The sequence below is a fragment of the Eurytemora carolleeae genome, unplaced genomic scaffold (assembly GCF_000591075.1).
Source record: "Eurytemora carolleeae unplaced genomic scaffold, Eaff_2.0 scaffold554, whole genome shotgun sequence".
NCBI classification, from domain to species: Eukaryota; Metazoa; Arthropoda; class Copepoda; order Calanoida; family Temoridae; genus Eurytemora; species Eurytemora carolleeae.
Genome location: NW_019396483.1, coordinates 62571 through 78989, shown reverse-complemented (window position 1 = coordinate 78989; position 16419 = coordinate 62571). Strand labels below are relative to the sequence as shown.

At 30.7% G+C, this 16419-nt stretch overlaps 2 protein-coding genes across 2 annotated transcripts in view; both read right to left on the bottom strand.

Annotated features, from left to right (window-relative positions):
• The window catches only part of LOC111704117 (uncharacterized), a 6836-nt gene extending 3054 nt beyond the window's left edge, over window positions 1–3782 (bottom strand). Inside the window, exons 1-6 of the mRNA XM_023476254.1 lie at window positions 3740–3782; window positions 2912–2975; window positions 2009–2089; window positions 1055–1086; window positions 671–735; window positions 42–122 (exon numbers count right to left, since the gene is read on the bottom strand). Of these exons, the coding sequence (XP_023332022.1) occupies window positions 42–122; window positions 671–735; window positions 1055–1086; window positions 2009–2089; window positions 2912–2975 (323 nt within the window). The 5' untranslated portion in view covers window positions 3740–3782. The remainder of the gene's footprint in view (window positions 1–41; window positions 123–670; window positions 736–1054; window positions 1087–2008; window positions 2090–2911; window positions 2976–3739) is intronic.
• Window positions 3783–4338: 556 nt separating this feature from the next.
• On the bottom strand, window positions 4339–15747 carry LOC111704116 (transient receptor potential cation channel subfamily A member 1). The gene is made up of 14 exons (XM_023476253.1): window positions 15452–15747; window positions 14206–14284; window positions 13697–13759; window positions 13212–13456; window positions 12521–12849; window positions 12377–12419; window positions 12022–12279; window positions 10885–10932; window positions 10398–10471; window positions 9663–9730; window positions 9211–9276; window positions 6780–6830; window positions 5783–5850; window positions 4339–4409 (listed from the first exon to the last, which is right to left on the bottom strand). Exons 2-14 carry the CDS (start codon window positions 14250–14252, stop codon window positions 4339–4341), a joined length of 1431 nt encoding a protein of 476 aa, XP_023332021.1. The 5' UTR covers window positions 14253–14284; window positions 15452–15747.
• Between the last annotated feature and the right edge of the window lie 672 nt (window positions 15748–16419).

The following is a 16419-nucleotide window of genomic DNA, read 5'->3' as shown; positions in this document are numbered from 1 at the left end:
GAAGAAGATGATGATGATGATGATGATAATAATGATGATGCTGATGATGATCATTAAATTGTACCTGAAGTGTGATGACCCCAAGGGCAAGACCAGGACGAACATTGACCGTTTTGCCTCGTCTTACAAAAATATTTTTAGAAAAAATGTTTAAATAGTTAAATGTTTAAATGTTTAAATGTTTAAATGTTTTTATGTTTAAATGTTTCAATGTTTCAATGTTTATATGTTTCATTGTTTCAATGTTTAAATGTTTAAATGTTTAAATCTTTAAAGGCATAAATATTTAAATGTTTAAATGTTTAAATGTTTAAAGACATAAATATTTAAATGTTTAAAGGCATAACTATTTTAATGTTTAAATGTTTAAAGGCATACATATTTAAATGTTTCAATGTTTAAAAGTTTAAAAGTTTAAATGTTTAAATGTTAAAATGTTTAAATGTTTAAAGGCATAAATATTTAAATGTTTAAATGTTAAAAAGTTTAAATGTTTAAATGTTTAAATGTTTAAATGTAAAGTTCTGATCGTTCAAAATTAATGAATAGCGAAGAGAATAGTTGAACCGAGATTTTAATTAAAGATGACCAGTGTGCATAGATTGCAAGATATAGTGCTAATTCTTAAATTCTAAAGTTTAACACTAATTACTGAAAATCAATATTTTACCTTTTTACAGGCTGGGTGTAGAGTTTATCCCCTTTTATGAACCGAGCAATATCTCTTTTTAACTCCTACAAGATGAAAACATGATTAAAACATTCAAAAAAAAATATCCTTACTTACAGTGAGGCCCACAAAACTGTGGAATAGGAAGACGACTTTTAGACTCAATTTATGATTTTAAAAAGAAAAGAGAATGAAAAAAACTTGCAAAGGACAATTGTGCTTTTTACTTAAAAAATTGGTGGTTGAACTATTTGCTCCATAACAACATCAAATAAACATTAAATTGTTTGAATGTCGTTTTTCTTTTCTATAGTTTTATGGGTTACACTGTATCACATCTTTTTAAGATTTAAAATATTTAAATTTTCAAAGAACTTTCATTACCTGTAGCAAAGACTCCTTCATGTTATGAATCCCTAAATAAACATTTATTGACGACCAATTTTGTGGTTATTTTGTGATGTTGAATAATAATTTTTTTCTAAATTTAAAGTTAAAATTCTCACTTTAAATTATTAATCTGTATTTGCACAAATAGAAATAGAAACTATAAAGGACAATTTATCTTAATCTTGTAACGTGAAACATTTTAGTAAACCTCATTTAATTTTGTTCAATCTAAAATTTTTTTTATGTTTTTGATCACTTATTCTCTTTTTCCCTCAAATGGAATGTAAATTTAACTTTAAGTGTCTCTCCATTTATAGAATGGCATGTAAGAATCCCAAGGGTACCCTTGAAAGCTTCGCTCGATCAAAAATGAATAAACACTTTTATTTCTATTGATTAAACATAGTATGACGTCATATTGATCGAACTGCAAATTATGACGCCCTATAAACCTACTGTTCCTATTGCTTTAATTACAATTATGAGTTCATATAAATTGATTAAACATTAGTATTACGTCATATTGATCGAACAAATTTTGACGCTCTTTAAACCTACTGTTTCTACTGCTCGAACAAACAAGTATGAGTTCATATAAACCTACTATTCCTATTGGTTAAACAAAGTTTGACGTCTTATAAACAAACTATTCCTATTGGTTTAACATAGCATGACGTCATATAAACCTACTATTCCTATTGGTTAAACAAAGTATGACTTAATATAAACCTAGTATTCCTATTGGTTAAACAAAATATGACTTCATATAAACCTATACTATTCCTTTTGGTTAAACAAAGTATGGCGTCTTATAAACCTACTATTCCTATTGGTTAAAAAAGTATGACGTCTTATAAACCTACTATTCCTATTGCTTGAACAAAGTATGATATCATGTAAATATCTATTGGTTGAACAAAGAATGAGGTCACAGAACCGGGTTTTCACCTGAAGCAGAGGGGTCCACTTGCTCGTACTCATTTTCCTCTGAAGATTTTTCTTTCCAGTATAGACTTGTGTAATCATCTTCTGTAACAATTTTGCATTTGATTTTATTTTTAAGAATTTTTTAAGAACATTCCCTGAAAGGCGGGTTCAAGAAAAATTAAAGGGAGTATTGGCTGATATCGAATTGAATTCGATATCAATGTCAAAGGAGAAAATGGTTAAACACAACTCATACCGAAGATGTAGGCCATAGGATGTACAATTAGAACAAAATTTATTTGCCCGCTAGGTGTCTCTGCTCTCGGAATTTCAGGGATTTCGCTCTATGATAGAGACACCTTGTGGCCAAAAATCGTCTTTTAAAGTACATTTTCTGTATATATAAAAAATATATATATATATATTATGAATTATCAACTTTATATACATCAAATTGAATTTGATATTTATAGGTAATAGGTTTATATATCTGAATGATTGAATTATTTAAGGTCTAAGTGAAATAATGCAACTCTGTGAATTTGTATGGGTTGTTTTGAAACATTTTCTCCGCAACAGATAAGAGTAAAATTAGTCTATACCCCATTTAATTTTTCGCGTTCACTCCCTTTTAAAACATCAACGCGATAGGTTCTTTTTTCCTCATACATTTTACAATAATTTAACTACAAGGAACAATTTCGCGAATTTTCTTGTTTTTCATATTAGAGGATTTACAAAATGAGAAAAAAGTTCTAAACTTTTTAGAGGCTTTTGAATTTAGACTGACCATAAACATTTCCTAAGGTTAGTTGAGACCTACAAAAAAGGTGTTCGATGAGATCAGCTGTTTTGTCATTTATTAGATACAAACTATCCAACAGACAAGATAAATATAAGTATAGATTTCTCTAAAAAGTGAACCTGTGCGTTGATCCGCAGCTATCTCTTCAGCCTGAGCTTGTAGCTGTTCTGACTCTTGTCTCATCTATTCATTTAAATCAACTTTGTCAATTTTAGATCAATTTTGTCCATTTTAGATAAGTTTTGTCCATTTTAGATCAATTATGTACATTTGGATCAATTTATGTCCATTTGGATCAATTGTGTCCATTTGGATCAATTTTGTCCATTTGAACAATTTCGCCAATTTTGGATAAATTATGTCCAATGTCCTTTTTTAACAATTTCGTCCATTTTAGAAGAAATATTTCCAAATTGATCAATTTTGTCAGTTTTAGATCAATTTTGTTAATTTTAGATGAATTGTTTATTTTGATTAATTTTGTCCATTTTGATTAATTTAGTTCATTATGATCAATTTAGATCATTTTAGATAAATTTTGTCCATATTAGATACATTTTATATCGTATTCAGATCCATTCTGTAGAGTTTTATAACCAATGCCTAATTTTTATCATTGTCGTATTTTAATCAATTATGGCCATTATTGGCCTTGATTGAATAACAACATTATAAAAATCCTCACAAAGAGGCCATTATTTTTCCTGATTTGTACAGCTTTATATCGTTTGCATTTAACTTTTGTTTTTCTTTCTAAAATTATGTTAACTATATTTTGATTATTCATTTTTAATATGTTCTCCATTTTACATATGATGATGTTGTCGAAATATATTATGGCAAAAATGACAGTTGTTTAAAACCTAAAGAGATAGTTTGGTTGGACATGAATATATCATGAAATCATTGAAAAGTATTAAAGTAGATTTATTGATTGATTTAAATTCCTGTAGGATTATCAGAGCTTTCTGATAAACTGAATCAGGAACACGAANAATATTTGTTTCCAATTTACGCATAACCTGACCCCCCCCGATAAAAAAATGTACAATGTACACAAAAACATGTATATTGTACAAAGTTGAAGGAAGGTTAAAACTGAAGTAGAAATGTAGAATTTGTTACAGATGTATGAAAAATATTTAAAACGTTTCAGGACGTTTTGCTAAGTTACATATTATGATTACAACTTTACAAAGTACCAAGCGACGTTTAAAAATGATTAAATTAAAAGTAATGTTCAGTCCGTTTTTTTATTGTTTTGACTCTATACTCTTGTTTACAGCGTTGAAGTTTATTTTTCAGATTAGAATTTATTAATCTTGATGATCCATATCCATTAGGTGTTTTAATTTTTATACATAAATAATTTTATGAAAACCAGGCAATTTCTCTCCATGATATGTTCAATTCTTTAGCTGAAACAAACAGAACAAAAACATATAAATTTGAACGGGTTCTCTATAAACCAATTTAGATAGATAAACAAGTTATATCTGTAAAAAACTGTGTCTATTGTGGATAAACTTAGTCTTTACTATCTTCTTCACCCTGTAGTTCTTAAACCCTTCCGCTGAGTACCCTCCCAATCCCGATACCTCTTCACCACCTCCTTACCTTTTCCTCATTTATAATCATTATTATGTTTAAAAGGTATAATGTACATTGTACAGTGTACACTGAGTTATATGCTAATAATGGGCCAAACAATTAAAACAACCTACTCCGGTTAGGCGGGCCCAAACTACATAGTAAATTGTGATTTTTTTTGAATTATTTTGTGCTTTGTAGCTGAATAAAAATATGAAATGTAAATAAAAATGAACTAAAGACATAAATGTGATTTTACCATTATGCTTATTTTTAAATATGAATGTTAGTCCTCGAATTTTTATTCTCTGTTTATTTATTTATTTAAGTTTAACACTATTCTTATTTAAGGTTCGAGTCTAATTTAAAAACAAGAATAATGAAGACGACAATAAACTGACCTCTTTAAAGGGACTGTAAGCGTAATTTCAAGTCGCCTGTAACGGTAAAAATGTCCGATTTACAACGGTACCTTGAAATCTTTGTCTGATCAAGACTGAATTAGATATCAATGTTTTTGTTTCTTTAAGCTGTTAATATTCATTTGTTTTATTTATTTAAGTTTAACACTATTCTTATTTAAGGTTCGAGTCTAATTTAAAAACAAGAATAATGAAGACGACAATAAACTGACCTCTTTAAATCGACTGTAAGCGTAATTTCAAGTGGCCTGTAAAGGTGACAATGTCCGATTTACAACGGTACCTTGAAATCTTTGTCTGATAAAGTATGAATTAGATATCAATGTTTTTGTTTCTTTAAACTGTTAATATTAATTTGCAGTTTCTGAGTGAAAGTGACTTGCGCAGTGCGTATAGAGTAACTCACAGACATAAACACTTTTAGAGTAAATAAAACGAGGATATCTTCCACATTTTTGGTCAGATTAAGGTTTCAAGGGTATCGTTGTAATTCGGGCAGTGTCATCTTTACATGGAGGGTCACTTGACATTACGCTTACAGTCCCTTTAAGTCATTTTTAGCAATGCATCTTTTTGCAATAAAGAAACAGGAAAAAGAAAGAAAAATATTGGTTTAATAGAATACCCATACGGCGGTAAGCGATTATATCACTGCAACAAAGACGACTGTTTTATTTAAGTTTTGAATGTTAACAAGCTTTTTTTCGAATTATAAGTTTACAAGTAATCAAAGAGAAGCTTTTTTAATTGTTGAATTCTCCTAAATGTTTTTGTGTATTCATGCTGTTTAAAAACTTAATTTATATCATATATATATTTATGTTCGCAACCTGTCTCTTTAATTTCGTTACCTGTCTCTTTAATTTTATTTAACTGTGTCTTATATTTTGTTACTTGTCTCTTTAATTTTTTTACTTGTCTCTTTAATTTTGGTACCTGTCTCTTTAATTTCGTTAACTATCTCTTTAATTTCGTTACCTGTCTCTTTAATTTCACTGTCTTCATTTACTTCCAACACGTCCACCATGTCAGCCCGCTTGTTCAGTCTAATAAAGGGGAATAATAGAGAATGTTAGGAAAAAAAAATTAAAAACGTTTGGCTTGAGCGCAATGTATAGGCATTATTTTCATTTATATCAACACTGTATTTCCTCCAGCCAAAACCAAACTTTCTCATAAGTATTCTGATTTTAAAAGAGGCAGTTTAACTAACTCCCTTGTGGGATGTTTTTACTTTAAGGAATATCAGCGTATGTTCACATTTAGTGCACGATAAACATCATGAAGTTAACATTCTTATACAATTGAAAGGAAAAGTTTTGTTCTTATAGTAGGGTCAATTGATCTCGTATAGTAAAGCTAGGCTCAGTACTTCATGCAGTAAATCGTGTACTGTAGGGCCAATTGAACTCGTATAGTAAAGCTAGGCTCCGTACTTCATGCAGTAAATCGTGTACTGTAGGGTCAATTGAACTCGTATAGTAAAGCTAGGCTCCGTACTTCATGCAGTAAATCGTGTACGGTAGGGTCAATTGAACTCGTATAGTAAAGCTAGGCTCCGTACTTCATGCAGTAAATCGTGTACTGTAGGGCCAATTGAACTCGTATAGTAAAGCTAGGCCCCGTACTTAATGCAGTAAATCATGTACTGTAGGGTCAATTGAACTCGTATAGTAAAGCTAGGCTCCGTACTTTGTGCAGTAAATCATGTACTGTATGTAAACATGGATGGAACTTCCTTTTAGAGAAATAAATGATCCCGCAAGGAAGTTAAACTGTTTTTTTCAAATAATTACGAGGAAGTTTGGTCTGGCAGGTGGAAATACAGTGAAATGTTTTCAAGTACAAAACACAGTATCAGACAGTTTACAAAGTATCAAATAAAAGATGAAGTATAGTGCCTATACATATATTCATATTTCTGTGACTATTTAAAAAATAAAACATTATTTTTTTATCTTTTAGATAAGTTTACCTGCTTTTCAAAATATTTACAAGGGCTCCATTGTCAATTTTATACTTCAGCCTGGTAAGCAACAAAATTTCAATATTTGTTTCCAATTTACGCATAACCTGAGCTGGGAACTTTTGAATGGTGGATATTGGGATTAATGCTTGATCCACTCGATGACTATAGGATTTAATATCTAAATCATTTGTTTGATATTAATTTGATTTTTTTACGATCCAAGTCGTTCATGCAAATTAAGGAAGTTAGAATAACTTCCTTAATTTGTATGAACGCTTTGTTCTTCGGTATGAGACGTTTGTTTTTAACAATTTTCTCCATATATACGCAACAGATAGAAGTAAGATTAGTAGCGATCAGAAGCGATTATTTATCACCGTAAGCCTATACCCTCTTTCTTTTTTCGCAAACACTCCCTTTAAATAAATAAGGATAATTCCATTATCCTTGATCAGTCAAAGGTTTAAAGGGTACTGATGTGAATTGCGGACATGATACTCAATGTAGGGTCACTTAAAATTACACCTTTTTCTTTTTAGGGTCTAAACTATTGCATAGATTTTAATTTAATTAAATCAGAGAACAAAAAGAGAATGTGAAAATATTTCTTGCCAAAAATATTGCAGTAACTACAAAACTGGCTGACCCCATTCATGAAATTTTACGATGTACACAAAAAGAACATGTTCACAATTAATTTAGAAGGTGGGCGCGAAGCGCCCTATAAGGCTAGTTATAATTAATAGTTTTTTAATGCGCGTATTTTTTAAGTGAACCTCCATATGCCCAATTTACAACGGTACTGTCGTTTCCTGACTTGAAAAATGTTTAATTCAGACAATTTCTCCATTGCTTCGTAAAAGCAAGACATGTGCAAGTCACTTTCGCAGAGAATACGCGAATGGAAATAAACAGTTTAATGAAATAAAAACAAGGATATCTAATTCATGCTTTCTGAGACAAATCTTAGAAAGGTGATATTGTCAATACTCTTCAGGCCTCTACATATAAATGGAGGGTCTCTTTAAATTACATCATCAGTCCCTTTAAGGTACTGTAAGTGTAAGTTTAAGTTACCGTCCCTGCAAGGAGAGGTATATCCGATTTACAACAGTACCCTTTTAACCATTTACTCACGATTCACTCAGTGTGTTTACCTCTAAAATTATGTGTACGCTTGTCTACAATGTGAACTCAAATCAGTTGACGTTCCATGTTTTCCGCGAAAATCCCAAATATTCTATGTCTAATGCGATTTTCTAAATTCAAATGTAGATATTTTTTCTGCAACCTATTTACATACAATCTTAATCTATATAATGCTATCTCTAAAGCAGTTTGACAACAAAGAAATTTTAGAAATAAAAAGCGTTTCTTAAAGGGAGTGTTCGCAAAAAATGAAAGGGGGCATAGGCTTACGGCGGTAAATAATCGCTTTTGATCGCTACTAATCTTTCTTATATCTATTGCGTCTATAATGAGAAAATTGTTAAAAACGACTAATACCGAAGAACCCAGTGTCCATACAAATTCAGAAAGTTGCAACATACGACTCGGATCAGAACAAAATCAATTTAATTCCAAACAATGCATTCAGATATTACAATTTATAGTCATCGATTATTTTTCGACGCATTCGTATATAGTTAATATTTCATAATATTTTTTACTTTCTATGATCTGAGAGTGACTTTTGAAAACATTCATTCCTGTTTCGAGGATTTTGATAATGAAGACGACATTTTCCATAATTTCCGGGAATGCACCAGTCAAGAAAACAAGTTGTAAGCGAAATATTAATTTTAAAAACACAAAATAAAAAATATTATGAAATATCAACTTTATACAAATGCGTCGAAAAATAATCGATGACTATAGGATTTAATATCTAAATCATTTGTTTGATATTAATTTGATTTTTTTGCGATCCAAGTCGTTCATGCAAATTAAGGAAGTTGGAATAACTTCCTTAATTTGTATGAACGCTTTGTTCTTCGGTATGAGACGTTTGTTTTTAACAATTTTCTCCTTATATACGCAACAGATAGAAGTAAGATTAGTAGCGATCAGAAGCGATTATTTATCACCGTAAGCTTATACCCTCTTTCTTTTTTCGCAAACACTCCCTTTAAATAAATAAGGATAATTCCATTATCCTTAATCAGTCAAAGGTTTAAAGGGTACTGATGTGAATTGCGGACATGATACTCTAAAAATGTAGGGTCACTTAAAATTACACCTTTTTCTTTTTAGGGTCTAAACTATTGCATAGATTTTAATTTTGGAAATCAGAGAACAAAAAGAGAATGTGAAAAACCGCATGAGAAAATATTTCTTGCCAAAAATATTGCAGTAACTACAAAACTGGCTGACCCCATTCATGAAACTGGGGTTCATTAAGTGTTTGGCTCAGTAAAGTAATTGTAAATTTAGTTTCCTGACAGTTTTAAACACATTTTTAGAAAGAGAAAAATGTTCGATCTTCTGTTTGAAAACTGAGAAACTACAATATCAAAAAACATTTGATTTAGAAACTAATTCAACATCGAAATGAATTCAGTTTTTGCCAAAAACTCTAATATTCTGGTCTTTATATTTTTGCAACCTGTGGCCGAATTTAAAGAATTTGAGCGGCGGTTTAAATTTTAGCCGCGGTTTAAATATGTTTGGTTCCACTTAAAATTGTATCAAATGTTTCAAGATTTAAACCGACGCTTGATTTAAACCGGGTTTTGGCGGATTTAAACCGCGGCTCAAATTCTTTAAATTCCATCTCTGATGTTGTAAACCTTTGATATTTTAAACTTAGACTATTTGATCTAACAGAGTTTGTTTTCCAATATTTCAATTTATAATTTTTGTATATTTTGTGATAAATGTTTTTTTTTCCTGAATATATTTTTGTAAAAATTCAAGATTTCCTCCATCTTTGTGCAGTTCTCAAGCTTCTTCAGAAACTAAAAAAAAAATTTAAGTTTTAACTTAAAAAAAATCAAATCTTTCTGATCTTTTGCCACAAACTTTGATTTTCTAATTTTCATATCTTAGCAGTCCGATGTCGTAAACCTTTGATATTTCAAATTATGAATTCTGTCAGATCAAAAAGTCTAAGTTTGAAATATCAAATGTTAACACCTACACTTGTTGCAAATATATATGGATTAGAAAAGTTGAGTTTATGACAAAGACTTTATTCCTGTATATGTATTTTTAAATGATAGATGTAAGGTTCTGCACACAGGTCTACCGCTTTATTAATTGTAAATTGGCGGTACAGTCCAAACCAGGACCGCAAAGGTTGGCCCAGCCTGCTGATATCTGAATAAAAAATCCTGGGGCGGGTTTGAGATGTTTGTCTTACCCCCTCTAATATTTTTTTTGACATTTAGCTTTTAGATTTTAAGCATTTCGCCCTGAATATTCTTGAATTTTGTAAATAAGTAATAAAGATGATTTATTTCTGAAAGTATACTCTATAAGGTAATTATTACTCATTATTATCAATTATTATACTATTCATATGCAATGGTCAAAATTGGGCTGTCTGGGAATGAGATTATAAAACAATCTAAATTATTCATTACATGTTACAGTTTAAATTGTAATTATTAAATCAAAAAGTACCTTTCTTTCTTGGTAGGTTTCACTAATTTCTCTGACATTCTGAACTACAAGCCCCGTTACAAGGGACACCATGCCTAAACAATATGACACAAATTCACAAAATCTACCAATTTTTTTACTTAAAATGCACGAAAAAAATTCCAGGAATTACTCCACAGATTGAAGCTATTTGTAAAATGTATTGCAGTTAAACGTTAAATGGAGTGAATTTATTAAAAGTTATTAATGTATTTTAAGATAAAAGAATCAAGAAATTTTCTAAATCACTTTAAACTTTTGGTCAAAACTTTTGAATTGTTAGATAGCGCTCATTCCACATTGTCTGAATTCGTTATCCACATTTGTTTCAATGTATGGTTTAAGCTATATTCCAGGAATAATTTTGAACAAATTTTAAATACAGAAGTTTCGATTTGTTCTGAGTCATTAAAAATTACAGTTAAAATTACAAATTCCTTTATTCTTCTTAGTAAAAAAACAATCTTACCTAATGAAAAGATTAAAGTGAAGAAAGTATAAAGAATCTGAGTTGTTCCTAAAATTGATATCAAACTATTTTAATGGCATTTACTAAAAAAGGTGACAAATTCTGAGAAATTTATTGGAACTAAGTCTCTTATTCAGTTTTCCAAAAATCTGTAAAATTGGTGACCAAGACCTGAGAATTTTCAGAAAAATTCTTGAGAATTTCTTGTGAAAAAGGCGATGGTGGGGTTGGCATGTTTGATGTAGGGGGGAGAGGGCCTGCCTTCATTTTTGGTTAAAATCTTCCAATTTTTTTGCTGCACGCCTAATCAGTGTTCGAAATTCCTAAAATAAAATCAAATTGAATTTTAATGACCTCTAATGACCTCTAATGACCTCTAATGACCTCCACAAATTGAAAATATTTCAACTGTAGCTTAATGCATATCAAACGAAAGATAGGAACCCAGGGAATACAGTAGCAGCAAGAAATCCAGTGTTTGACCTTCTAATGACCTCTTACGACCTCTAATGACCTAAATGACCTCCAAAAATGAAAATGTTTTAGCTATGGCTTAATGCATATCAAACGAAAGCTAGGAACCCTAGGAATACAGTTGCAGCAACGAATCCAGTGTTTGACGTTCTACTGACCTCTAACGACCTCTAATGACCCAAATGACCTCCAAAAATGAAAATGTTTTAACTATGGCTTTATGCTTATCAAACGAAAGCTTGGAACCCAGGGAATACAGTAGTAGCAACAAATACAGTGTTTGCCCTTCTAATGATCTCAAATGACCTCATGTGAGGTCATTAGAGGTCATTAAAAATCAAACTGGTTTTATTTTAGGAATTTCGAACACTAATTAGGCGTGCAGCCAAAAAATGGAAGATTTGAACCAAAAACAAAGGGGGGAACGCCCCCCCCCCCCTACATCAATCATGCCAACTCCACCATCCCCTTTATTAAAAAGAAAGCTTTCCTCTGAATTGTTTGATCCACGTTTGCTTTTTCCAAATAGTTTCGTTCCAAACCTTTTTGATTTTGTTTCTAAATTAACTATTGTCTCAAACTTTTAAGGGTTGTTAACTTTTAGGCCAACAACAATAGTTGTTTATTACGATTGCTATTGCTAATTATATGAATGATATTTTCCTTGTGTTTTGATTTGATTCTCTTTAAAATAAACATCAAAATCCATTTCTCCGATCACTAAGCTAAATGTCTTGAAAAGACTATCTATGGGGCTCTCAAAAGCCCCTCTTTTCTTTGTTGAACTGTGTCCAGTGATGGTTTGATCTTCTTGAGTGAAAGAAAGATCAACATTTTCTTGAGCAGTTGACGGGTCAACTGCATTCGAAGGGAACGCCATCTGTTGGCCACCAATGAGAGCATGAAAGGAGAAAACGAATCCTTAAAGTATACCATTTACATCATTTGAATTTAAATATTTTAATTGTAAATCAGTTTTTAAAATTTTGTCTAGAATTAGCTGATGCGAAATGCTTTCCTAAAAATAATGGAGAAACTACAACCAAAAGTCTTGCCACATCCTAAAAAATGATAGAATTACAAAAATGTAAAGGTAAAATAATGTTTATTGAGCAAAATTTTAATATTTGTGTGATAAAAATGAATATCTGACAGCACTTACCATCATGGAAGCCATGCACATTTGGATAACAACACTGTTCCTCGGAAAATCTTCCAATTTGAATGCAACTCTCAACCAGGCAATGAAGACGACAATGCCGGCAAAATGAGTGTGTGGCATCAGCGCAGATTCAAGATTTGTGCTCAGGTACAAAATTAGAAAGATCACTTGAAGAATGTCCACAATAAAACAGGGTCCCAAAACTGTACATTTGAGTTGGGATTTTTTGGCTGAGATACAAACAAAGGAGATCATTTGAAATAGATTTGGAAGGTAAAATAAAATACAAAAAATAGTTATTAAATAGTCTGTAACAGGCTGGTTATTCTCTGAAATTATGCAATCTTTAATTTTAGTATTTTGCCCAAACGCCATTTTCCCCTTTAGTTAATTTTTACATGCCCGATTTCACAACGTGGTACCCGAACAGTAACACCCTTTAACGAACAACAGTGAGGAAGATGTCGTCGTTTTTTTACTTAAAAAGATACAAATTAAATGAAATTTCTTTTTTCTAAATTCACAACTTTTTGAGACAAAAGTAACAAAAATTAAGTAATAGTAATAACATAATAATCAATTTTTAAAAAGGAAAAAAAACATCTTTAATTGGAGGGTCCTTAATTAATCATTTAAAAAAACGTTAATAAGGGCTTTTCATTTTTTAAAAAGGACTTAAAATATTGCATTCCTAAGTAATCTAGATTTTGGTGATAGTTTAGCTCTAGAATAACAGCCAGTGTCAAAACTATTGCAAAAAGAACTGCGGGTATGAGATTGAAGTGCAAATATTTTTGCAAAAATTGCCACTTCAGTGCAACGAAAGTTTGAGTGGACGGATGTTGAAAAAGTTCATATTTTTCATGCTCCACCATAGAGTTGATCAATTTCATGTCATTTCTACCGTCTTTGGTTTGGAGATTTTTCAGGTTCAAACTGGATAATCAGATTCAATTTTAATTTAATTTAATCAAAATAATAAATCATACCCCTAGTTCTAGCATTTCCACATTTTTTTGTGCTTTTTCACCAAATAATTTTGTTTAGATTTTGACAATTTGGGTTTTTAATAGCATAAAATCAGAGGGAAATTCTTTATATTTCCGGTAAAATCATGTTTTTTTTTAAATAAAAAAATGTTAGGACTGAAAAAAATTTAAAATTGAATTATCATTCCTAATATCTCTGTCCTCTGCTTCTATTGAATTGTTCCAAATGAATTCTAAGATATCCTGTTTTCTACAAAAAAAAATATCATTTTTTTCTAAACCAGTTCTGAAACCTATCATTTTTCAAAACTTGTGTAAAAATCGTTTGTTCAGCAAAATTTTTTTTTTTCAAAAGTTTGTTTCAAAAATTCGTTCCTTTATCAAAATAAATATAGCTTTTTTCAAGTTCGTCCGATAGAAAGATTTAAAAATTTTCATTAACGGCCTGACTGACCCATAAACGATCGTTAACGAATTAAAATGTTGTTTTTTTTCGTTCGTTTTTAAAAACTATAGTTTTATTTTTTTTCAGAACTATACCATCGTTTATGAAAAATTTCGTTTGTTTACAAAAAACGATGCCCATCTCTGTCAGTTTAACTTAGATTTTTCAAACCAAGCGAACTGCATTATCGTGGTTATGAACATGCAAACAAACAGAGATTACTACTTTATAAAGATACAGCCAGGGCTAACCTGATAAGAGCTGAATATATTTCTGCGCTGAAAAAGAATTCTTTCATCTTCAGTATTTCCTCAAAACCAGGATCCTCAGCTACAACAAAAAAGTTAAAGGGAGAGACCGGCTGGGTAATATATTTGAACCGAGAGTGCAGACTAGTGATCCGTAGAATTGTTGTTACATTTTCCTCCGGGTTTTAAAATAATTTTATACAAGTTTCTTCTGCAGATCATCCCTTCTCAATAATTCCATGCGCAAAAACTTTTTATTAAATTTCAGAAAAGTTTGGCAAAATTCTGTTTAAAATTTATTTGAATAATAATAGAAAATATGTTTATACGTTAATAAAACAAAATGCACAACTATTGTTATACATGCGGTAAGTTTGTACACAACATTTGTATTATTTTTTATATCTATCACAACAGACTCAGAGGCAATAAAAATAGTTTGTTGTCCTACCAATACGATTTTGTTGTGTCATGCATGATGCAATTTAAGATTTAAATTTTTAACTTTGGTCCAGATAATTTAGCCAGCAACAGATTAAGTGTTGCGCTATTTTTGCGCAATTGCGAATGAAACCCCGAGTTGAAATATATTACATAGCCGGTCCCTCCCTTTAAGGGGTTAAATGTTTATTTTGCAGAATTTCTAACTTTTTAATTTTCTTATTTCTGTAAAAAGACTTTTAAAATTAATTAGTTTTGTATACGTCACCTTTACGAAACACCATTGAAAATAACTTTAAACTATTTTTATAAGAAAATAACATCCCAATATATGTAATAATAAAATTAAGTAACATGTCCAATCAACAACGATACCCTTTCAACCTTTGTGTCAAAACAATTGATGAATGATATATCTTCATTTCTCTAACTGAATATTGTTTATTTCAATTTTGATTTCTCTGTTAAAGCAGCTTAGATATGTATGCAACAGAGACAAGGATGGAAACGAACAGATTTTTTCAAGTTAGAAACTACCAAAGATGGTCCAGTAGTAGAAGCTAATGCATTAGGAACGTATCCGAATAGTGTACACTTGTACATTACGTCATTGGTAACAGTATTGGTGCAGACGACATTCTGTGGCTTCTCAATTAAACCAATTGAGGCGTCTGGTTTTGCGTATAAATCCCAATGCCTCCTCTTTATATTACCAAGCTCTTTGGAAACTACGCTATCGTCCGGACTGTTACTCAGAACAAGATTCAAAGGGTATCGTTGTGAAACGCCAACAGTTCCTTTAACTTACCATATCCAAAGTTTAAGATGGTTTCTAGGATTGTATCTGAAGATTTAAAGGAACAGTACACGGAAAAGTCAAGAAGAGTAAGAGTACAGATATCCTCTGGAAGTCCAGTAACACCTCAAATATTGTTAATTAAAGGGAGTGTTTACAAATAAAGAAAAGAAGAATAAATAGATTATTCATTTCTATGAGAGGTTTCGGTCAAAAAATGCACCTTTCTGTATTCTTTAAAGCCTGAAAGTTGCAGTTCATATTTTGAAATCTAAAACACTTTCTATATTGAATACAGAGATGTACACTATAACAAAACATTTTTTTGTGAAAAGAACATTTTTCATCAAAAGTATCTATTTAACTGTGTTTGGTCTTTTTTACATGCTGAACGCAGTGGTACAATTCTTTTTATAGCTTGTCTGCACATGAGTATATCTGGAGTCTGTACATAAGTATATCTGGAGTCTGTACATAAGTATATATTGAGTCTGAATATAAGCATACTTAAAGTCTGAATATAAGTATACCTGGAGTCTATACTTTTATTTTTAGATATTTTCCTTATTGCGTTGATCAAACTTGTTTCTGGATTATTGATTTCTGAGGATCCATTTCCTTGAATAAATGTTTAAAAGGAAACAAAATTCAGCGAGTAAACTCAGTTGACAAACTTAATGACGGGCTTAAAGGTTTAAATCGGGAAATCTTTTGGTTTAAAATCCGCCAATGACAGGATTCACCTCTGATTTATAAAGATTGGCATGTTTTTTTTTTGGAACGAACGAAAGGTTTTGTGGAAAAGGGTGTCGTTTATAAACGAACGATGGACGAATTTGATGGATCGTTCAGAGAAATGAAGAAATGATCGTTTTTAAAAACGAAAAACGAAAAACCATTTTTTTGAAAGAAAGAACGAATTTTCGAAAGATTTTGAAAAACTATTTTTTAGTGAACAAACTATTTGAACACCTTTTTAA